This window comes from Pithys albifrons, chromosome 1 (genome assembly GCF_047495875.1).
Source record: "Pithys albifrons albifrons isolate INPA30051 chromosome 1, PitAlb_v1, whole genome shotgun sequence".
Taxonomy (NCBI): domain Eukaryota; kingdom Metazoa; phylum Chordata; class Aves; order Passeriformes; family Thamnophilidae; genus Pithys; species Pithys albifrons.
In genome coordinates this window covers 90,288,959-90,313,130 of record NC_092458.1, presented here as the reverse complement: position 1 = coordinate 90,313,130, position 24,172 = coordinate 90,288,959, and the positions used below count along the sequence as shown (strand labels likewise).

The window sequence follows — 24,172 nt, the reverse complement described above, 5'->3', positions numbered from 1 at the left end:
CGCCCGCAGCCGCGGGGGAGGCGGTGCCGGTGCCTCGTGTCACGCCATGTCCCGCTTCTTTCAGGCACTTCGGCGCTCCGGCAGGGCCCGAGCGGGGGGCCCGGGTGTGCAGGAGGCGGACGTGTCGCAGTGGGGTCTGACAGGTCAGTGGGCCGGGATGCGAGGGATGCCCGCGGGATGCGCGGGATGCCCACGGGAAGCGGTGGGGAGGGCGCGCTGGGGGCGGTGCTGTCAGAGGATGGCGGGAGGCGGCGGAGGCGCCAGCGCTGCCTGGTGCTGCCCAGCGCACAGGATCAGGAATGGTTTGGGTTGGAAAGGCACCTGAAGATCGTCTAGTTCCAACCCCCTGCCGTGGGTAGGAACATCTTCAGCTAGACTAGGTTGCTCAGAGCCCCATCCAGCTTGGCCTTGAGCAGTTCCAGGGATGGGGCATCCACAGATTCCCTGGGCAACCTCTGCCACTGCCTCACCACCCTCACAGTAAAAAATATTTTCCTAATATCGGGTCTAAACATACTGTCTTTCAGTTTGAACCAGTTCTCTCTTGTCCTGTCGCTGCACACTCTTGTACCTAGACTTGCCCCATCTTTTCTGTTAGTTCCCTTGGGGCACTGCAAGGCTGCAGTTTGGGTCACCCTGAAGCTTTCTTTTCCGCAGGCCTAACAATCACAGTTCTCTCAGCTGTGATAGTCTGGGTTCTGTGTTCACAGCCCCCAGGCCTGAAATAAATAAAAGGTGTAAATAAAGTGGCTCCCGGGCCTGTGAAAGGAAAATGCAGCTGCTGCAGAGGTGGCATTGCCGCTGTAGAGGTGGCACTGTCGCTGCAGGAATGGCATTGCTGCTGCAGAGGTGGTATTGCTGCTGCAGAGGTGGCATTGATGCTGCAGAGGTGCCACTGCCGCTGCAGAGGTGGCATTGCTGCTGCAGAGGTGGCGTTGCTGCCATGCTCGCTGCTCCATTCGAGCCTTCCCCAGCTGCTGCAGTCACTCCTTCCTCGGCTTTTCGGCCAGGGGCTGAGCCCGGCTTTAACCCCTCCAGCGCCTCAGCACAGCCTTGAACAGCTCTGTCTAAGATCATCAGGGGTTTCCCGGTTCATCGGCCTTGAAATGGGCTGATGTTGAGTATGAATTAAAGTGCTTTTCACTGCCTGAAGGGTCAGATACTAAAGAGAAACGCCTGCGCTATCTATCCATTCTGCCCACTCATTTCCCTTAGCGCAGAGAGTCTCTGTCTCAATCCCCATGCTGCTTTGGGTTTGGGTGTCCTGCGGGCTGGTGAGTTACCTCATGCCCTCAGCGTGCACATTTTCTCAGTGAGAAAACGGCAGCAATGGCACAATACCCAGCACTTGAGTTCAGCTGTGAGGAAAGATCTTGAGAAGTCTTACTTGACTTGTTACATGTTTAACAGATTGTGCCCCATAATAAGAATTGCAATGGTGGTAGTAGCTGTAATGACCTACCTGAGGTCTGCCCTAACCTAAGTTCAGGAAAGCTGGAAAATGTTGAGAAATTATTATTATACAATGGTAGATTTACTACAAACATTTTCAGTAGCCTGAAGCATGACCCTGAATCTAGTACTTAGGTATTTAAGAGTGGCTAAAGCTGAAAATAAAGCTGTCTTTTATGAATGCAAAGAAGCAGCCTAATTATTAGAACAGGTTCCTTTTACAGGCCTTTGTAATGACTTGGAACATTTTTATGTATACAAGTTTCTGAATAAGATTTAATTTAATGGAATCACTGTGAACACTGGTGTCTGCTCTCTAAAAGGGTAAACCAGCTTCTGCTGAAAGCTGGTGTGCATTTCCTTTAAGGCAGATGTTTGGGAAGGCCTGCTCTGGTCACAACTTCTTTCTAGTAGCTTCAAGGTATAACTGTGTACAGTGTATTGGATGACTGTGTAAATGTAACAAATCACTTTTATTCCCAGGCATTAAACTTCGACCCTATCAAGTAGAAGGTGTAAACTGGCTGGTACAATGCTTTGAAGTCCAGCATGGCTGTATCCTGGGCGATGAGATGGGTCTTGGGAAGACTTGTCAGGTATGTCTTCTTCTTCTGGAAAATGATCTTTGCCTAACTTTTTTTTAGCCCAGTGTTTTTGCAGAAGGAAAAAAGCAAAACCACTGTATTGATTGGTCGGTTAAGCAGCCCCATTCTGAATTCCGTACTCAAACAAGAGAGCTCATTGTCTCTTTTATTCCTTAATTGCTTAAAGCAAGTCCTCAGTTAAGTCCTGAGTAACACTCTGAAAAGATTTCAGAGTTTGTAAAAAGATGAGTGGTCATCTTATACAAACACCTTAATGGGTAATTCATAGTGCACAGAGTTGAAGACACAATACACATCCGGTACAGGGAAAATGGTGTCCTTTTGATGCATCTGCACCAAGATGATTTTTGAGTGTGTCAATATACGGATTAATATTTGTAAGTGAAATTTTTTTCAGATTTTTTGTAATTTTTTTTGTAAGTTTTTCAGGGGGTTAAAGTTTTGTTGGAAAATGGTTGTGCTTTGGTTCAGCTGTTTTTATTCAGTGGGTGTTAAATAACAAACTGGTAGTTTTAGAAAGTGATGCATGGTAGATCTTCTGTTTTGTGACTGTGGGAGAAAGGTTTTGGAAAGGGGCTCCATATATCAAGGTCACGTATTGAGGCCTGAATTAAGCCTTTTTGGCATTGGTTGTGGATCCCACTTGATATTCTATTAAGTCTGCTTTGTGCTAGAGAACCTGTGGGAACAGCTGCAAAGCTCAACAAGGAAACAGCTTATGTTGATTCGGGTTATTGGGTTGAACTCTTCCCTTGTTATAAAAAAAATGTTTTCCTTGCCTTTTAGACTATTTCACTACTTCTTTATTTGACCAAAAAATTAACCAACAAAGAGAGATTTCTGATACTTTGTCCTCTGTCTGTTCTGAGCAACTGGAAGGAGGAACTGGAGCGGTAAGTTTCAACAGTTGTCTGGCTCATTATATTCTTGCTCAGCAAGTTACAAAGATTGTTTTCAAATGTGCTCACTCCAACACTTTCTTTTTATCCTTTCAAAGGGATAAAAAGTAAAAAGGGAAGCTGCTACTAAACCAATTAATCAATGCAGACTATGCAGTTAATGCATAGTCTTTACAATGCTGTGGTATACATGAATTCATCCATCCTATAGTATTGGCTGACTTTCAGTCCAAATGCCTCCACTGGCTCCTTGCTTTTATTGATTTGTAACCCTCCATGCTCAGCCTCTTAGGCAAAATCTGCTGAAGACAGCGAGGATTCTGTGTGATGAAAGGTAAGACCCAAGTTGGGGGCATGCTCACACATGCACGCAAAACACATTACATCTGTGCATGCAGCCTGTCTTCACTGGGGTGCAGTGACTGTGCTGATGGCATATCTGCTGTGCATGGAACATGTACATTTTACATCTGGAGCCCAAAGATTCCTTTTAAATGGCAGGGTAGGCAGGGTAGGAAATTAAAGATTAGAACAAAAGTCAGACTGTGTGGCTGTGTCTCAGCATCTGAAGTTGTCCAGGTTACATTCTGAAGTGAGCTGGCCTCATTTGTATAGGCTGGTGTCTGAAATAGTTGGAAGAAAGTGCATCCCTTCATAAATAGCAGTGAACAGCTATCCAGAAGGAATATTAGGTAAATAACAGTGGTGAGATTAACTGGAAAAGAATTTTATGGTCCCAACTCTTTCTTCATGGAACTGGTTTTATCGGCATTTTGATTAAGGACATATATTTTTGAGGCCCTGACTTGGACCTGTTTGCTGCAGACATTGTTTTCCTTTATTTTAGCATGATTTAGGCCAATTCTTTGGTCTCAGCTGGGCAAACTATTCATTCACCTGCTTCTCGTGAACTGTTATACCTAGGAGAATGCAGCTTCACTTGGGACTTGTCCAAGCCAAAACCAGCAGCAGAGAGACCCCAGAAAGCAGGACTCCAAGCCAAGATAGTGTAGGATAAGATAAAAAAGTAGATCCTTTAATGTCTAGGCTTAGGGCCTTCAGGAATACATGATGACGTGCGCCAAACACAAATTTTCTATGGTTTTTATAATATTGTTCATCCAATCCCCTATTCACACATCTCTCGGTCCAGCCCCACTCCGCCTCCAGCACACCCAGGATTTCAGTCTGGGGGACAGTGGGACCCCTTCTTCATCATCTTCATCTTCCTCAGCACACACTGGAGGTTTTCCAGTGTTCTGGTTTCAAGGTCATTGGTTTATATTCATGTCTTGTAGCACAGGCCTTAAGGTATTATTCAGCCTTCTACCTTGAAAAAAGTCTAAGTAACTAATGGAATTTTGGACATGGATACAGGATAGGGGTTAGAATACATAAACATTGAACTTAAGCTGCCAGAAATATAAACACACTAAATCTTCATTTTACTACAGTTACAAGTACTTCTAAAATCTATAAAAATCAAAAAAACCCTGAGGCATCAGGTGCCAACCTGAGATGCAGATTAATCATGAAGGAGTGAGATTCACAAGCTGAGATCCAGCCACTTCTCACAGGAGGGCAGGGTGTTTGGATAGCAGTTCTCATCTGTGCAGTACCTATGTTTGATAATTGGGTACAGGGTCATAAGCACATGAAAAGATTTAACTGGGCTCACTGGGTTTGCTCTCTCTTAACAGGTTTGCTCCAGGTCTTTCTTTCGTAACATACATAGGCAACAAGGAAGAGCGACCCAAACTGCAGCAGAACCTGAAAGAAGGCTCTCAGTTCCATGCACTCTTAACAACATACGAGGTATGTGATGTCTCCGAGGTATGTGATCTATGTAATGTTTCCTTCACTTGAAAGGAGAGCTCAAGTTTTTTAATTTTTTACCCTTCCCATACCCTTCCCCTGGAGAGAGTGTGAGTGAGTGGCTTTGTGGTGCTTAGTTGATGACTGGTGTTAAACCACAACATGCGGAAGGTGCCAAGTAGCCGACACATAATTTTCCTCAGGTGATAAGTGCCTTCATTCCACTCTGCTCCATTTCACCATAGTTTGCAAGTAGACAAAAAAGATGCTCTTTTTCTTAACTGTTGTGTTTACTTAAGTCATAAAGCATGGTTGATTTTCTTTTCATTGCAGATTTGCCTGAAAGATGCAACATTTCTAAAATCGTGAGTCTCATTTTAATGTTTTTCAAATTTAAATCTTCATATCTGTCAAGGATTTCTTAAGTGTATGTTTGTATGTGTGAGATCCTGTGCTTGTTTCAGAAGAGCCAAGGATGTCCTTTACTTATGATTAGAGCTTTGCCTTTTCCAACTTTCAGAGAAGAATCTTTAATATCAGCTAAGGTGTATGTGAACTTCCCCCAAGGACAGTTTTCAAGCAGTTAACTCAAAGTAGTAATACATAGAGACTTGCAGCAGTACACAAAGTATCAGTCCAGAAGCTTGATCTTTAGAACAGAGATCTTCAAGCACTTGTGGTTATAAAGGTATTGGTTGAAAATTCTCTGAAACTGGCCTGCATTATACTACAGTGGTCATGTGCTAATACCATATCCTAAAGTTTATTGCCTCTTGCCACTGCTCAGAAATGTAGAGAACTTATGGAGCATTATACGTTCTACCAAGACTGATTATTCAGCTGAAATTCAGACTGTAGTAGGTATTTTCATGGTCATGTAGAATTTTACAGAAGTCTCCACTTGAAGTGGGGAGGAATTTTCTCTCTGTTTTTTGTAGTAGCACCAATGCTTTGCAATGATAGTAAGTGCTGTGACAAATGCTAGGGGCAACTATACATAGGGAGGGCTCAGTATCTTTGTAGCAGCAGAAATCCAGTGGCACCCACTGACAAAATTTTGGGTCTGTCAGGACTAGTCAGGCCTGCGGTGGGCACCCTGTTGTTTTTCAGCAAAGCACCTGTCCTTGGCCACTGCTGGGATTAGCAGGTTGTGCTGGATGAACACAACATGGTAGAAGCCATGGCAGAAGAAAGGTTGTCATGACTGTATTGTCCTTACAGTTTCATATCACATTCTGCTTTGCTGCATATGATTCTGTTTATTTTGCAGTTTAGTCATGATATGAAGTACCCAGGGAAAGGAAATAGCTCATCACAGAAATGTCAGCTCCAGTGTAATTTCCTACTTCTAAGGCATAATAAAGCCTTGTCACTCAAATTTGGTGGTTTTTTTATCTCTGGTCTTCCTTTTGAAAAAAGTAGTTGCTACTAATTTGTACCTTGTCCTGTGCAGGAGCACTTGGAGCATTTTGTAAAGGTGGGTCAAAGCTATCAGATGTCTCACCATCACTACTCCTTATGAGCAGTGTAACAGCACAAATGAGTTAGGCAAGAGCTGCACTCTAATGTAATACATGAGAGATGTGCCTCTGCTCTGCACATGGGCTTCTGCAATGCTTCCCTTCTGCAAGTCAGCTCCTGAGCCCATAGAATAAGAATAATGACATCTGACTGACAGAAGGCAGTGGAGAACTACTCTCACATAGCAAAGAGGGAAAACAAGGCAAAAAGAAAGGCTGTGGGGGAGAATGTAGGTTGCTGTGATTTCAGATGCCGTACTCCACTGGGAAGAGAAGATGTGGGTAGGAAAAGCTAGAGGGTCATGTTTTCCTTTCCCTGCCTACCCATCAGCCAGACTTGACTATGTGGAAGTGACTCTGTGATGTGGGAGTTGAAGCCCTGTTGATGAGGAGGCACAAACACTGAGGCCTGAAGAGATGAGGAATTTATATTAAGCCTAGTAGATCTACTAGATCACTAGTGATTCTGCAGCCTACTTGAGCTCTCTACTGCATAGAGCAATGTAAGCCTAGAATAAGTTATCACTCCTGTCTTGGGTTATTTGAAAGGACTTGTAATTGCTGTTCCATCACTGTCTCATGATAGTTGGGTTTTTGTACAAGTGCTAGGACCTAGTTTCATGTCACTTTTTCCAAATCATTGGCTTCCTGGAATGTCTGACTAATTTGTGCTTATGTTATTTTCCCATAGTAGTGGGTGTGGAGTGACAAACAACAAATTCAAGTGAATTTATTTACTTTTGGTTTCCGAAAAACTCACCCAGGCTATAGTTAAGAAGCCATGTTGGCTCTTCAAAAGCAGTACATGTGAATTCCTCCCACTGCACTTGTGATGTTTGCTTGTTGGTCATGGGGTGGGTTGTTTTGTACTTAGTAGAATGAATCATCAGCTGCCAACTGAAGATAGTGTTTTGTGTTTGTTCAGCTTTAACTGGGCTGCCTTGGTTGTAGATGAAGCTCACAGGCTGAAAAATCAAAGTTCTCTGCTTTACAAGACACTTTCTGAGGTAAAGTAACTCATCTATCTCCTAGCTTCTTAAGACTTTTCCCTTTTCAGTATAGCACACAGATTCTCTGTTTGTTCCTCTGAGTATTTATTAAGCTCTGGGCCACAACTGGTATCTGTCAGAGTTAGTGAACAGCTTTCCATATTTAGTGGCAGATAGATAAAGGCCTGTATTGTTGGCTTTGCATGGAAGTGGGCAGTATTCAGAGCTTCTCTCTTCATTTTGATTCATCTGAAAGATTTAAAAATGTAAAACTGACAGACATAGTGCTGAACCACAGCTGTGCTACTGAAGTAGTAGAAGTCTGTATGACCTAAGACAATGTTAAGCAACAAGAGACTATCTCAGCTCTTGGAGGGTGAAGGAACCCTTGCCTAGTTCATGGCACATCAAGTAATAAACTACTGACTTCCACTGTCCCATTTAATGGAGCCACCCTTGTTTACTGAAAGTAGGAGAACTGCTCTGGCTTCCAAAGCACCTTGCCAGAGTATAACGAGTGCCTGAGTGAAGGCTGCACTTCGTGTTGTGGCAGTGGAACATCGGCATTAGGTCTGCACTGCCATCAGCAACAATGTACTACAATATACCTTGGAAAACAGGCTTTTTTATAAAATTCCTTTCTTAAAAACTTCCTTTTCAGAAGTTTTATACCTTCTGAACATATTGTCCATGATGTCTGTAAATCAAGAGGTTGGATTATAGTGACAAAAAAACAGACGATTCACCTTAGCTGTCCTCCTAACATATTTTCTATTACCAAGCTTGAGATAAATTTGTATTTTTCCAAAGGTAACCATATTTTCCAAGTCTCCTTACAGGGATTACTGTAAGCAACATGAACCAGATAATGTTGCTGTCTTTGTCAGTTAGCTAGCAAATAGAAATGGAACTTGGTCTTAGGCAGTTTTGTTTCACTGTCCTATTCCAACAGTATTTCCCAGTTATCTCTCATTACCTAACACTGAGTATAAAGTATTAGACTGTAGAGTGCAAGGATCTGACGATTTTAATGAAGTTGGTTTTTCACTTCGTTCTTATTTTGCCTGCAATGATTTCATTGCAGCATCCTAGTCAGTTTGGAGCTGTTTGACTGTCACAACATACCTTATGTTTGGATGGTTTTGACAGACCTTTGCAGCATTCTCCCAGCCGTTCTGTGCTGCCTTTGTTTTTAGGTTAAGCTTAAGAGTGATGTGGGTGGAGCTGTGTATTAACTGACTTTCCATTACAGATATTTTCTCCTAATAGTTTTGTTTCATTGCTGGTTGTTTCAGTTCTCAGTAGGCTTCAGCCTGCTACTCACAGGCACCCCAGTCCAGAACAGCCTCCAGGAACTGTACTCCTTACTCAGCCTTATTGAGCCTGACATCTTTCCTAGAGAACAAGTGAAAGAGTTTGTTGAATATTACCAAGCAATCGAAAAGGAGAGTGAGCCAGGTCAGTAATAAGCAAGGTTGTACTTCAGTCAGAACCGTTCATTCTCTTGACTAGGAAACAAGGGTGCTGTGTCCTCTTTATTTTCTTTCGTTCAGTGCTGGCTAGCTTTTAAGACAAAGCCACAAAACTAATGATTACTTCTAAAGCAAGAGCTACCTTAATATAGCTCCTAAGTGTTTCAGGTGTGCAGCTATGTTTTGGTTTATTCTGTTTGTAAAAAGTGGCCTGAAAAATTTCACTAACAGATGTGAGATTCCTTAATCATTTATTTTGAAAGTGTAGTTGTGAAGGTACTGTATAAATTCCTTATGCAGTAATCTCCTCTTGTTTTTCCTTTTTCTTTCTTTTTTTTTCTTTGTTTTTGCTGCCTCTGCATAGCCAAAGAATTGCACAGTCTTCTGCAGCCCTTTTTGCTTCGGAGAGTCAAATCTGAGGTGGCTGCAGAACTGCCAAAGAAGGTGGAAGTGGTTCTGTACCATGGAATGTCAGCTCTGCAGAAGAAGTACTACAAGGCCATTTTGATGAAAGATCTAGGTAACTGAGGATTTTGAATTCTATCAATTGTTTCTAAAAACAAAACTAACTCCTTTTGTAAATTCATGCTCTGTTGTAGAGAGGCAGAAGTTACTCTGGCCTGCAAAATATATACAGAATAAATATACCAAATATATTGGTTTGGGCTGCTTGCTTTGTAGTTTTAGCTTGTGATAAAAGAAAAGACATGGATCTGTTGCAGAACTGGGAAGGGTCAGCTTGAGGATCTGCTTTGTGTCAGTGTTATGGGTTCAAACAAAAGGGTGGTACAAGAAATTTTGGACCTGTGGATCTCTACAAAATTTCTAATAGTAGCACAGATGCCATAAAGGCATCTGTAGACAATGCAGCTAATCCACATCATATGGCTTGCCAGTACTTCTGTGTCATATGGAAAGTAAAACTGGGGAGTTGGAGATGTTTTCTTCTTCTAGGACTAGCACTTGGCATAAATATCACCAGGAAATCTGAACCTTCATTTTCTACAGTCAGCTTATATGCTGCATGTATTTTCTTTCTCTCCTCAGAAAAATGCAATCTGTCCTAACTTCCTGGTTGCCCAGGAGATCTTTGCTGTGGTGTTTTACTTTTTTTTTTTAAATTCAAATGAACTGCACCAAATTTCTTTGACTATTTTTGATGATTCACTCTTAGAGAAATTAGTGACCTCTTCCAGGGAGTCCAGAAAGTTCAGTCAGTTTGACAAGACAAAGTAGTTTTCATAAGGGTCTTATTTCTAAAGGCTTGTCCAAAAAATGGGAGGGAAATTTTATTTGGTCCATGAAAACAGATGTATTAGTCTTGAGATGGGAAATTCAAATGCTGGTATGATATGGACAGAGAGATACTCCAGTGCTGAAGCACTTCAGAGCAGTGCTCAGGACCCAGACATTCCCAGTCACACCCCTTAATGGAGCATGGGCTTCCCTGCTCATTTCCTTTTCTATTCTCTTTTTTCCAGATGCATTTGAAAATGAAACAAGAAGGAAGGTTACACTTCAGAATGTCTTAATTCAGCTTCGGAAGTGTGTTGCTCACCCATACCTTTTCAATGGTAAGAGAGCACCGTTCTTCCTCTTGAAACAGGAAAAAATAACTTTCTGATTTACACAGTGGGTTCATATTATTGCTTGGCAGTGTAATGCTTAGAAGCAGCAAGTAATAAACAGTCTTGTATTTGAATCAGTAGCAGCTGTGATTTTGTGATCGGTTCCAGTTCATGGCAGTTCATCAATAAGGAGGAATCAAGTAGGAGACTGTGTGAAGTCTGAGTTTCTAACTGCAGCTCTCCACTTGTGTTTCTTCTCTCACCTAAACAAAGAAATCACAATGCTTTGTGAACTGCTGAGGGTGTTGTTTTTAGACAAAGAAGGACCATCACTTCTCAAGCAAGCATCATGAAGCTCTGCTTGGCAGTAGTGGCAGTGCAGACACACTGAGGTTAACCACAGAGTTGTCATTTATACGGTATTAGGTCTGCTTTTGAAACTCCTTTCTGTTCCAGGTGTTGAGCCAGAACCCTTTGAGATTGGAGAGCATATTGTTGAAGCCAGCGGCAAGATGTGTTTGTTGGATAAACTCCTTTCATTCTTGTATGCTGGGTATGTCATGTAAGGGTGGGATTGACATAGAGAAGAGAGGCAAACTGGGAAGGCAAAATACCTTATTTATGGAGCAGAATACATCAAAACACTAGCACTGCCCTATTCATTGCATGTTACTGACTGCCTGAAAGAAGTAATTTCAGCATAAGGAGCTGCATTGGAGAATATGGAGGAATCTCAATGATTTTTGTAGCTTCCTTTTGAACATTTCTCAGAACATTTCACTAACTCACATGTTCTCATATTTGAGAACCTGGGAGAATAATGATGTGATTTGGTATTCAGCATTTCTGGGTTTACTGTGGGTTTCCTGACAGTGGCTTCCAATGCATCAACTGAGTTCCTTTTTGCTGGCATGCTCGTGTTAGCCCAGAAGGCAGAATCCATAGCAAATGTGAAAAAGAAAAACCCAAGAATAAACTGAAATTTCAGCTTCGGGATTGACATTCAGAAGTCCTTGTGTTGCAGTCTGATGAGTTCAGAACACAGAACCCAAAGAGTTTTCAGATCTCAGGCAGGCAGCAAATCAAACTGTGGTTTGCACTCTTGTGCAGTCTGTGAAGCAATGCCTCTTGCATGATACAAATTCTACCTTCTCCCTTAAATGGGATGCAATTTTCCTTTGACTACTTCCAAAGGACAGCTCCAACAGACCTTGGGAAGCTTGTTGTCAAAGTCTTTGTCATTCTGCTGTCTAGCACCATGTGAGTGAGTGCATCTCCCTTGAATGTTTTTGCTGCAGGACCAGCCCTGTACCAAGTTATGGACTTGAAAACATCTATGTTCAGCTCTGCAGTGAAGTCTGATTTAAGCAGAGCACTGTCTGAGGCTTAGAGCTGGGAAGGAGGAGAGTTGATTTCTCACACATGTTTGTATGTCATTTGGTCTTTGAGAGTCATTTGCTGGAGGAGAAAATACTCTACTGTCACAGAGATGCTGATAGTACATTTTCCCAGCATTTAAGACGCATTGTAGTGTGCAACTTAAGAGCAGTCAAGTACTGAGGAAAACCTCATCATGCTAGATTGAAGCTGAGGATCCTTTTAGACAGGCTCCTTTGGAGTTTCACCAAGGCTGTATCCAGCCAGCAGCAAAACTGTGCCAGGGCTCGTTACTTGTCTGTGATCCACGCTCCAGACAGAGTGACTGATGATGGCAGATGAAGCTGATTGCATTTGGATGTGGGGCTGAAGATACGGTGAGGGAATGGGCCGTGATTCTGAAAGGCTTAGTGTGGCCTTGCTGTATAATAGTGATCAGTAGTGACTGGTCAAGCTGTTGTAACCCCTCTAACCGTGCTATGAAATGCTGTCACAGTATGCTGAGTGTCTCCTGTTCTTTTTCCAGTGGCCACCGTGTCTTGCTCTTTTCTCAGATGACTCAACTGCTTGATATCCTCCAAGACTACATGGACTACAGAGGTATGTTCTGCACACTTTGATAGGGGAGGGCTTATCCTAATGCTCTCTGTCATTTATTGTTCCTCTGATTTTGGTTGATCTGCCTGAGATGCAGAAAGAAATGTGATGAGGATTTATTGCATCTTAGTAGATAGAAGCCCTGTTCTTGCAGTGGCTCTGTGAGTTGGAGAGTCTTAAATTCAGCTCTTTGCTGTGTTACCACATGCTTGAATTGAGCTGGCAGTTAAATGCTGTTCTTCAAAGTAGTTTCAGCTTTTGTTCCTCAGTAAAATGGAGCTAACAAATGTCAGAGTAGCAATGTTCATTATATACCTGTGTTCAGTTGTGTACCTGAGTCCTGAAGTTGTTGCAGTAAAGGCAATAGCCTTGCTCTAGATTCAGCTTCTCCAGCATAAAACACAAACTGAGTCACATTCATATGAGGAAATTAATTTTTGATTAAAAGAGTTGTTGACAGTGGGGCCCCAACATGTCTGTGAGGGCAGGTTGGATCAGACCGTTTTTGGCAAGGTTAGCAATGTGTTCTTGGGACATTTTCTTTTGTTTCAATCCACATGGCTCCATGCCTACTTAGGATTTCCCATGAAAGAGGCTTTTGTTTGGTGTTTATGGTTTTGGATGACTAATAATGTAGGATAAAGCCAAATGTAGTGCCATATCCCATACTGCTTGCTCACAGGAAAGCACACATTGAAGGCCATGGGAGTTTGGATAAGGAGGATCTGATGCTTGTTGGCCTGTTTTGTGGGGCTAACAGCCAGCACAGCATAGTATGAAATGAGACTGTGTGCTAATGTTCTTTTACTTGGACTCTCAGTTTTCCTGTTGTGTTTCCAAGCAGTAAATTAAATGCTGAGAGTCTTTACTTTAGACTCAGCTAAATCACCCTTTACCAGCAGTCACTCTGGAAGTCAGGGTCGTTACTTCAGTTTGTACAAGGCTTAACTGGAAAAAAATGAAGGTGATAAAATGAAAACCGAAGCAGGAGAACTTGGCATAAAAAGACGTAGGACAGCAGTGAGATGGTAGAGAGTGAGATAAGAGAGTAAGAGCATAGATGGAATTTCAGAAGCATACATATTGCTTGTTTGAAAAGGCTACAGCTACGAGCGGCTGGACGGCTCTGTTAGGGGTGAAGAGAGACACCTTGCCATTAAGAACTTCGGTCAACAGCCCATCTTTATCTTCCTGTTGAGCACCAGAGCAGGTAAGTAAGGAGAGAGAAACAACCCATCTTGCTTCTGCACTCTTCTTTTTATCTCTCTGTCAAGATTTCATGGAGTTCTGAATCCTGCAGAACCTGATCATGTGGAGGATTTTTGAGGGAGACAGGACATACCCTGAACTTGGGTCTCTCATCTAGGACATCTGGTTTCTGTGCTTTCTTTTTGGCAGCTGATGCCAAGATACTTTTCATATTGCAGCCTCTTCAGTTTATTTTATTCCAAGTCCCATAATGCCTGTCTCTGTGCCAGTTTCAGCTTAAGGAATCTCACTAGCATTTTATTTTTGCAAGTGCCAGACCTTAGGCAGGAACAGACTTCCTTTAAGTAAGCTGATGGAATACCTTCTCAAGTTTGCTGAACATGGACATGCTCTTTAGCTGGCAGACAGACTCAAACAAGAGCCTTTTGCTGTCCTGAGACTGCAAAGAACTCCATGGGACTTCCATCTGTGCTTTCTCCCATCTTTGCTCCTTGGGCAGATCTGTCTTCTACACAGTTTCAAACTTCCCTGTCTCTCTGTTCAAGCAAGCTCAGAGCCAGGCTTCTGCTTGTCTTCAGAGAAGGGATCCACACTGCTTGATCTCAAGCATCAAACTGGAACTAAATCTTCCTTTGTGCTAGGTAGACTTTCATGGGTGAGTCTGGCTCCAATATTAGCACAGCACATTGAGAAAAGTACATAGGGAGACTGAAGAGAAGCACCTAATACTAGAAGTTATAAGTATGTACATCTCTCACCGCATACCAGCCAGACTTAGAGTTGTTTTTTACTGCACATTGCCAAAGCATCTTGTCTGGCCAAATCATCTTGTATTCAGCTGGGAACAGGTGTGCCAACAGTGTTTCCATTGCTGTTACGTTATGGACAGAGATTATCAGGTGCATGACTGTGATGCCTAAGAATGTGATTTAATGTAATATTAGAAGGTTTTAGAATCACATAGTCTCTACTAAGTTGCCCTGATCTTAAGTCTGAATATTAAAGTGCCTTTCTCAAAAGTTTCAGGCCTTGTCAAGGCTGAGCTATTTTTCAGCAGACACCTGCAAGTTAACAGAAGACAAACAGGAGAAGGCCTAACTGCCCCCCATGAGGAAGGGGGTAGATTGGCAGGACTTTTGGGGTGGGCATTAAAGAGAAATGGGAATTCTGATTGGATGTTGGTGAGGGGTATAAAAGCCTGTAACTTCCGGACCACAGGGTCAGACATGGGGTTAAACTCCCTGGGCTTGAACATATCTTTCTCCATTAACTTGTCTTCAGTGTGTCTCTTTCCACAGGGATACGCGATCCAAGGCATTAACTGTGTCCGTTTGTAGGGATGTTCTGATTACAGTGAAGAAATCTTATCATGAGCTGGGGGAAATGTAAGGCAGCAGGCCCCTCTTTAACTGCAGTGGGTGGTCACAATAGTGGCTGTTTAAAAATGTGGAATTAACTGTGGGGTTTTTTCTTTTCATTCCATGAAAGCCCAAGCTCTTACCTAAAAACCTCTAAGCCATATAAATGCTTAGGCTCTGGTTATTGTCTCTTTGGGCCTGGTGTTTTCCAGTCTTTCAGTGGTGTATAAAGCAGTTGCTTCTGGGTTGCAGCCAAGTCACAAATTGGGCAGTCCCTTGTGGCCTCAGGGAAATCAGTCCTTGCTGGGATGATCTATCTGCCTGCCAGCAGCAGAATATGTCTGTGTTCATCAGTCTTGACAATCAGTTCCCTTTGCATTGGTTCACTTGCACCCTGTCTTTTTTGATTACATTGCACAGTTCAGCTTTGTTTTGGGCTGTTGCAGAAAGCCAGAAATGAAAGGCTTACCCATCTTTTCAGATCCTTGTGAGACTTAGATTTGGGATTGAGAAATGGTTTGATTTAGATACAGTTGATCAGATCTGACAGAACTTTGCATAGCATAAATTTTCCAGCTTCTTCTTAATTTTCTGCTGCTAACATATTTTGTGACCATCTTCTTTTGTTTGTAGGTGGAGTTGGCATGAATCTGACAGCAGCAGATACAGTTATTTTTACTGATAGTGATTTTAACCCACAAAACGACTTGCAAGCAATAGCAAGAGCTCACCGAATTGGGCAGCACAAGTGAGAAATGTCAATTCTTCTGGTTTGGTTGCTGACTCTCTTTGTCTCTCAGTATTACTTTCTCTATCTATGGGCAGTGGAAAGTTAAAGTACAATAGATTGAAGATCAAAGGAGAGCAGAGAGGATGTTATGTCTTCATTTTTTAGTTGCAGCCTCATGCAGTCTTGTTCTTGTCATGTGTCTGGGGTGGGAGCTGTGTAAATTTGGAGTAGAAAATGGAGGCTGGAGGTTTGCCTGCGCTTTTACAATGAGCATTTGTCACATGTCAAGAAGCAATTGTATCAGCATTACATTTCTGCTGATGATTTTTGTTAATTTTGTTCTTGCCTTTTTTAACCTACCAAAGGAGTGGGTGAGGGGATAGTGCTCTGTGGAAGCAAATAACAGTGCACCTCAAACAAAAGTAAATAATAAAAATTTTCATTAAACTTTTTGCAGGCCTGTAAAAATTATCCGCTTGATTGGGCGAGATACAATTGAAGAACTGATCTACCGAAGAGCTGCTTCTAAACTCCGTCTCACAAATGCTGTTGTAGAAGGCGGTCAGTTTGCTCTGGGAGCACCCAAGCCTCAGGGAGCAGCAGAGTTACAGGTAAGCTGGAGCTATACCCTTAATTAGACTGCAGTAAGGGCCCTAGAAATGTCCCAGAATGTTTCTGTATTTAGTGACACCCCAGGTCCAGACAAGATCTGACATTTGAAGACAATTTTTGCAATTTTGAGGTGCATTCTGTGTTGAAAAAGGATGTGCTTTCTTAGAGAAGAGGGGAAGACAGATCCTTTCCTTGTCTTACTTAGTATTAATTATGATAAGTCTGAAGTGGAAACTGACTCATTGTTTCTAGAACTGAGCTGTCTCTGTTGCTTTTGTCCCCTAAAGGGAGCTGATAATAAGTACCTCATCAGCTTTTGATTGTTAGTCTGAAACTCGGTCAGCCTTCTGTTGGCCTCTTGGCAAATATAGTGTCTCAGGAGTCAGGGCGTGATTTATAATTCTGACCTGAAAGCTGAGGTTTGTGCTGATAACTTGGGTTGAAAAACTTCAGGCAAGGTGACATTTAAGGGAATATATCACCTGTGTGCAGCTAAACCTGGGAGAGGTTTGCATTTAGTGTATCATTTTCCCCTCTGCCTCCTCTCCCAGCAATTGCAGTTTATGTGGGAGACATGGAACAGAGCCCATAGGAAATTCCATGCTGATATTTCCATCCCCATGGATTTTTGTGATATTTAAGCTTTTGTTTTAAAGGAGTTGGGGCAAAAGCAAGTCTTTCTGACTATGAAGAAATCTGCTTGAATGCAGCCAGTACAGTTCTGTTCTGTCATTTAGCCCCAAAGGAAAATGACCACTCAAGTCTGCATGAGTTACTATTGAGGGAGATATGTCATAGGAGCTTGTCCCATCAGGCTTTGGGAGAATAAGGTATGTTAAAGCATAAGTATTTTGAGAGTCAGCCTTAAAGCTTAGGTTTCTCCACTCCTACAGGCTTTGCATTTGAGCCTGAGAAGCTCAGGACACTGGCATTGACATGGAATTACAAGATAATAATACTGAACTTCCCCTTCTCTTTGTTAAAGCTGAGTGAAATCTTGAAATTTGGCTTGGATAAATTGCTGTCCTCTGAGGGGAGTACTATACAGGATGTGGAATTGGAAAACATCCTTGGAGAGACAAAAGAAGGGAACTGGGTAATGGACATTGTGCTGCCACGTGAAGAAGAGAATGAAGAGGAGGATACAGAGAGTAAGTTAAGAATCTGAACAGCTATATGTCACTTGGGTGCTGGTAGTAGTGAAGGCTTCCCAGGTAGGGGTGACATTTTTCAGGGAAAAGGAAGAAAAGCAAATTGTAATTAAGTGACTTGGATTTTGTTTGTGGCCTATCCACAGTCTTTATTTCTGAGTCTTTATTGGTATTTTTCTTCGTTTTTGTGTCCTTATTTGCCTGTTTGTAAGACAATGTTAACAATACTTGCCCAGTTTTGGTGGAGGGGGGTTGAATTGCTTCCTGTGAATGTTTTAAGACCTCAGATGGAAATTCGTGAGAAAAGGAGAAATACTCATATTGCAGCTACTGCTTTTCCCACAGAGAACCATTTAGATAGACCTGCAGTTTTAGAAATAGGACAGTAACTTAAGGAGAGGCTGTGTAGCAGGTGTTTTGTATTTAGCTCCAAACAAAAGATTATTGGGCATGAAAATCACAAGTTGAAATTACCTTAAAAAATTTCAAAATGTGAGATAAGAAATGCAGACTCATGGTGTCGAAACAACTCAAACAAACCTACTCTATCTTCAGAACTCTGTTTTCCTCTCCAAATGTCACACAATTGTGGTTAGTTTTTCATAGCCCTATACTACATGAAAATAAATTCTGAGGATACTTAGATCTTCTAGTGTCATGGTGAGAAAGACTGAATTTCTGTCTGGATACACAGTAGCATTTAAGTACATATCTGTGACTGAAGCAGAAATCTGGCCCTGCAGGTTAGGTATTGTCCATGCCAGCAACGAGTAATTATTTGCTGAGAGTTAGTGAAGAGTGGTATTTTCTGGTGGTAACTTAAAAGAGGAGCAGTGGTACCACACTGTGTAATAAGTATTGAGAAAATAACACCTGATAAGCAGGACCTCTGGGCTGCTGGAGTTCTGTGCTTTTATTTTGTTTGAGAGCTCAAAAGCAAAAGTTTGCTGTCCCTTTACAAGAGTAGCCTGGAAGTAGATAGCAGAAAGATTTGCTCTAGGCAGAGATGGAATGACCAAAGAGAACAACAACAGAGCCATAACTTAAATTAGTTAATTGATTGAAAAAAAGAAAGATTCTCTGCCAGTATAAATGTCTTAAATTAGAAGCTTTTGTCTAAGGAAGCAAATCTTGATTTTCTAGTTTCTACATCATGCAGACACTGGTCATACAAAAAATGATGAGAGTAAAGATCTTTTTCTGCTGAGGATAGAACAGTGTCACAGAGGAGGGAGCCAAATATTTTTTAGCCTCGCTATACATTTTAGGTGTTAGTAGGTTTTATATTTCTTTTTACATTTTTAATTATTTTTTAAGATCACATGTACGTGTATGAAGGCAAAGATTATTCAAAAGAACCCAGCAGAGAAGACAAAAAAGCATTTGATCAGCTTTTGGATCTTCAGAAAGCATTGATTGAAGAGACCAGTAAGGAAGGGAGAGCTCTCCGGAACAAAGCAAATGTAAGACAGAAGATTTGACAAGGCACATGATGCCTTTCATTTGCTTGTGGGAAATGAAACTGACAGCTTTCTCTTTACCTACAGCTTGTAGAAGGCATGTTAAAAGATCTGGACGTCAATATAGTAAAGTTGGCTCTGGAGTCTGAGGGCTTGACAATTCAGCAATCCTGATAACAGATCAGAGATATGCTCTACAGGGCACTCATATAAACTCAGGTCACAAAACCACGTATTATGTGGTAATTGGAATCTGATGATTAAGACTTGTGAATAAGTAAACACAAGGGGAAGGAATGCAGGTTAAGGTGGGCCCCAGGCATTGCTTTAAGATGAGCAGTTTGTTTCTGTCATACTTCTTTCTTTCTCCAGGCCCTTCTCACAGGCCTTCGGGAACAGCCAGCCAGAAGGAAGCATTTGTTGAGTGCAGAGGAGCTGGAGGCCAGGAGGAAAAAGCGCCAAGAAGCAGCAGCAAAGAGAGCAAGGCTCATGGAGGAAAAGAAAGCAGCAAAAGCAGAGGCAGAACACAAGAAAAAGTATGGTTTGCACCACTTGCAAACGTCTATTGCACTATAGTCTAGAAATGTGTATCTGATTGATGAAAATAAGTCTTGCTCTCTCTCCACTCTTGTAGGTGGGGATGGGAATGAGGGGAGGAGAAGATCACAAAGTGGTTGGAGGCCTGCCTCATGAGAGAATTAACTTCATATCTTAGGATATTTCTATGTGTATGCTTGAACTGCATAATATGGGGATATGAAGATGAAAAAGCACCTTGATTCCCTAGCAGGAATTCTTTTCCCCTGAAGACTCTGCCTGACATGTGATTCATAGAGAGTGGCCTGAATTAAGAACATACCTGAACATACAATCACCCTTTGGGAGAACAGTTGGTCCCTATGTATTAGTCTGGCACCTGTGACTCTCTTGCATGTTTCTTAACTTTCTCCTCCCTGTTTCCCAGGTGTTCTTCCTTTTCACCACTCTAAATGGCTCCTTACCCTTTGTTATATGCTCACTTTTTCCATGCCTGGAAATGGCTTATAACACTGTCATGTGACTCTTAATATCATAGATAAGAACTGTGGTAAATGTTGTTCTAGCCTAAAATAGGGGAGGGAACTGAGGGAATGCAGGTCTAGTTCTCCTGTGTTTCACAACGATTTAAACCAAGGTATGTACCCCCCACCTTTGATTTTCGTTGTACATCTTCTTCTCTTGTTTTGTTTCAGGATGGCCTGGTGGGAGGAAAATCATTACACATCTACCTGCCTTCCTTCAGAGGAAAGTGGCTCTGAGGAAGAGTTTGAGGGGGATGAGGTTGGGCTGAATGTGGATTTAGATTACAAAGATGCAGACCAGAGCAATATCAAGTACATCATGGGAGATGTAACCCACCCCCAAGCAGAAGAGGAAGATGCCATCATTGTCCATTGCCTAGGTGGGACTTATGAACTACAGGAGTGCTGTAGCTCAGTAGTTTCTAAATCACATGCACCCTGAAATAATTCAGATTTGAGTCTGATGTAATCTTGAATGGTGCAGTGGCAATACAGCCTCTACTCCACCATGTATAACCCACATAAGTACCAGCCAGGTCTTTGCATCCCCTCTCTGGATTTATGGGTGAGCCTCTTGAAAGGTGCCTGTATACCTTGAAATCTGTGGCTGAGGGATGACAGTTCCTCCTGAGAGCATGGCCTTTTGTTTATTCTGTGGAAACTGTAGATTTCAAACTCAGATACTGAAAATCATCATCTTTATCCATTCAGCAGAGAGACACAGTCATTTTCAGAGGCTGAGATCAGAGTTTCTCAGTGCTTGTTTTTCAACACTGACAGTATGGAGGCAGGCTTTAGGCTAGTCTTGTAATTTAAGGACTTCTGTTAAGACACTAAAGCTGAGGGAGAGAATGTCACATTACAGAATTTCTCATGAAGCAGTGTTGGAGCTGCTCTCTGACCAGAGCTACAGCAGAACATTGTAATCTGCTTTAGCTTATGTTAAACTCTGCATGAAACCTCATGTTTAAAGTGAAAGTCCTAAGTAAAAGTGAAAGACTGCAAATACCAAACATCTCGTCATGGGAAGCACAAGGCACCAGTCTGGGGACATAATACATGCATGCTCTATGCACCTATATATATGTATGTGAGGATACTGTCAGGTTTATATGCTCAATGCCATGGTTAGTGCTTGTTTGAGCCTTCTCAGTGGATACTAAGAAGAAATTCTTCCTGAAGAGTTTTTCAGGGAACTGTGACAAGTTTGTTTTTCTCAAGGGCTGAGGTTTATCCTCTAGGATGGTCCCTTGAATAGGAGTTGACTTCAGTTTGTTTGTGGTTCCTGTATCTGGTTTTGATAATCATTTGTTGCACGTGCACAGAGCAGGTGGGTTTCCTGCACGGATGGTGTTCAACCTCATTTTTAAAAGTAGTCTAACTTGTCACCTCATTGTAGATGACTCTGGCCGCTGGGGAAGGGGTGGTTTATTCACTGCTCTGGAAGCTCGTTCTGATCAGCCAAGGAAAATATATGAGATGGCAGGAAAGATGAAAGGTAAGAGATAAAAATATGACTTTAGGTCAAGATACTTGAAAGAACTTAAATCCGACTGATATTGCAAGAGTGAGGTGCCTGTACACCTCGATACTCGTGGGTTTTCCTCTTTCTCTAGATACGTGCATCCCTAGCTCTGAAAGTAGTAATTTAGTGAGTGCTTTGACTTGACTTGTCTGAAGTGTGAAAACTCTGTGTAGGGGTTGATTATTCCAATCCGTGCTCCAAAAAGTTAAAAACCACCAAACTTGTACATTATTCACAGGATGTTTTCACTGTATAAGACATCTTCTGTCATAGTGCTTTTAAGAAGGGTGAAAGCCACCTCAGGTTGTACTCAGCTGAACCTTTGCTTCCCTGCAAGCACTAATCTTTTCCTAAGCATGTATTAGCAGTTTTGAGCTACCTGCAGCTGGTGTGGAATGCACATCTTGCTGTAATGTGGACTTGTTGATTTTTCTAATTTGCTGGGAGATGCTTTCCTCTTGTTTTAGTGTCTCTCTCTCCATTTGTGGTCTTTAACTGGGATGTGTGTATGTGACTGTGGCTTAGGGGGAAAACATTTGTCTCGCTTCCCTCAGCAAAGGATCTGACTCTGCTGAAACCATCATGAGGAGATAAAGTTTCAGAATAATGCAAAACATGACAGTGAAATCACTGCTGCATTGACTGCACATTGACGGTTTATGACTGATTTTTTTGTTGTTATCCTGTTCTTGTTTTCTGGACAGACCTGGAGTTAGGAGGAACCCTGTTATTCCCTATTGATGATAAAAAATCCAGGAAGAAAGGACAAGACTTGGTGAGAATGTGAAGCTTTTTTTTGTTGTTGCTCTGTCCATATGTTTTGGAAGTTGTGTGAAATGAACGTTATGTCTTTTCCCCTAAAATAATGGCACTGAATACTGAACATGGCCAAGTTGCAGTTAAATATTAGAGAAAATAAGGATTTTTCCTCATTTATTAAAGCTATAAGTTAGTAATGCAGTTTTCTAGCAGCTGTCACAGTGTCTCTTAGTGCTGTATAGAGCCTTAATTTCATTTTTTTTTTGTGTTTTCTCCTTAGCTGGCCTTGATTGTAGCTCAGCACCGGGATCGGTCCAACAACTTATCTGGCATTAAGTTGTCTGCTTTAGAAAAGGGCCTGAAGAAGATTTATTTAGCAGCCAAGAAAAGGAATGGTAAGTGTCTGTGCAGTAAAACAGTGAATTCTTACATGTGTGATTGCACCTAAAGATGATGACCAATCCCATCTCTCCTCTATTGTTTTTTTTCTGAAGTGAAGTAAGAGTGAGATCTTCATAGCATATACATTGCTCCAAAGTATTTCTTCTGTTCTTGTTGGGTAGCTCGAAGTCCTTATCTAGATTGCTTTCTATATGTTAATCTTGTCCTAAAGAGTGTGTACTTTCTGTTCCTTCCTTCTCAGCAACAGTGCACCTTCCACGTATCGGGTATGCAACAAAAGGTTTCAACTGGTATGGTACTGAGCGGCTCATTCGAAAGTATCTGGCGACCCGGGGTATCCCCACTCTTGTGTATCCTTTTGGAGTATGTCTTCCTTTGTTCACAACCTAGTACTAAAATGATCTTGTAAATATCTTGGTGAATGCAAAGCAAGGAGAGAAAGAAGGCACAAATGCCACAGTCCAGCTAAAAACCTGGTTTCTCTGACTTTGCTGTCATGAGGGTACTCATTCCACACTAAGGACTTAGTCATTTTAGCTGATAATGACAGGTAAGTGTGATTCAGTGTGCCTGTCAGAATTTGTTAGATCCAGGTGCTAATCTTTTGCTGACAGCATTGACTTACCTATATATGCCACATCTGTGGGGGAGGTGACTGGAATTTCAGAGTAATGGAAGTGACTCAGTAAGGATCAAAAGTGAGAATATAAAAAAACATTACAATGTTCCAAACAGTGTAATGTTCCAACCTGCTTCCTTGGCTGAACATTGTGAATGTTGGTGTGTTAGGACAGGCTCAGGAAGGCTTTCACCTTCCAGGAAAGGAAGCGTGTTTACAAGGAGGCTGTTTTGTCACTTCTCTAGGAAGACATGCACTTGCTGTACTGACATTGTCAGCAGTTCTGTGAAACAGAAAACCTGAAACAAAATAGTATTCAGAGCATTCTGCCTCCTTCCTTGTTGAATCTGTTAGTGGACATGTTGTCTAGCAATCACTGACACTTGACAGCATTTCCTTGACATTTTTTATTAGATACTACTTCTCTAGGAATAAAGGCTCTTCCTCTACTTCACAGCCATATTCATCTTCAATGACAGTCTCAAAGCCATGAAGATGCAGTAATTTCTCTGAGAAACATGCTCCAAAAGCAAACATCACACAGGCAGTCTGTATGCATTCACTTGAGAAACAAGACTTAAACAGCCGTTATTTGCCACTGTATCTCTCTGCCTTTACTGGCCCCAACGTTTACATATTACCAGTGGCTGTGGAGAGGAATGTGGCAGCTTCAGAGTGCAAAGAGGAAGGATGTTGGCTCAATCCCAGATCTGTTTTGGAGATGAAAAATTAAACTTTAACTGATAGTCCATTGTTATCCCTTACATTAAGTTATTGTTAAGGCTTGGAATACAGTATTGTTTGGTGTATTTCCCTGCCCTCCCCTTCAAATTCCAAATGTTATCTCACTATACCTCTTTTCAATGAGCTTTTTAGTGGTTACCTGGGATTCTGTGTACATGGTCATATACAATTATCAGCAGAAAGGAACCTGTCAACTGTATGACAACCACATAGAATAAACTATTTATATTGTTTTAGTTTCTCAGAAA

At 41.9% G+C, this 24,172-nt stretch overlaps 1 protein-coding gene across 3 annotated transcripts; it reads left to right on the top strand.

The window, feature by feature from the left end:
• Positions 1-27: 27 nt before the first annotated feature.
• On the top strand, positions 28-24,172 carry CHD1L (chromodomain helicase DNA binding protein 1 like). Of its 3 annotated transcripts, XM_071560275.1 has the most exons (23): positions 28-143; positions 1,936-2,048; positions 2,844-2,950; positions 4,657-4,771; positions 5,105-5,136; positions 7,217-7,298; positions 8,576-8,738; positions 9,117-9,272; positions 10,234-10,326; positions 10,777-10,873; positions 12,224-12,297; positions 13,394-13,504; positions 15,495-15,609; positions 16,049-16,202; positions 17,189-17,354; positions 18,672-18,817; positions 19,187-19,350; positions 20,047-20,255; positions 21,275-21,373; positions 22,105-22,175; positions 22,440-22,554; positions 22,803-22,911; positions 23,595-24,172. In XM_071560275.1, exons 1-23 carry the CDS (start codon positions 47-49, stop codon positions 23,671-23,673), a joined length of 2,667 nt encoding a protein of 888 aa, XP_071416376.1. In that variant the 5' UTR covers positions 28-46; the 3' UTR covers positions 23,674-24,172. The 3 variants fall into 3 exon arrangements, with proteins under 3 accessions (XP_071416376.1, XP_071416382.1, XP_071416390.1); XM_071560281.1 differs by lacking the exon at positions 13,394-13,504; XM_071560289.1 differs by lacking the exons at positions 28-143; positions 1,936-2,048 and adding an exon at positions 3,241-3,290 and having other exon boundaries at positions 2,848-2,950.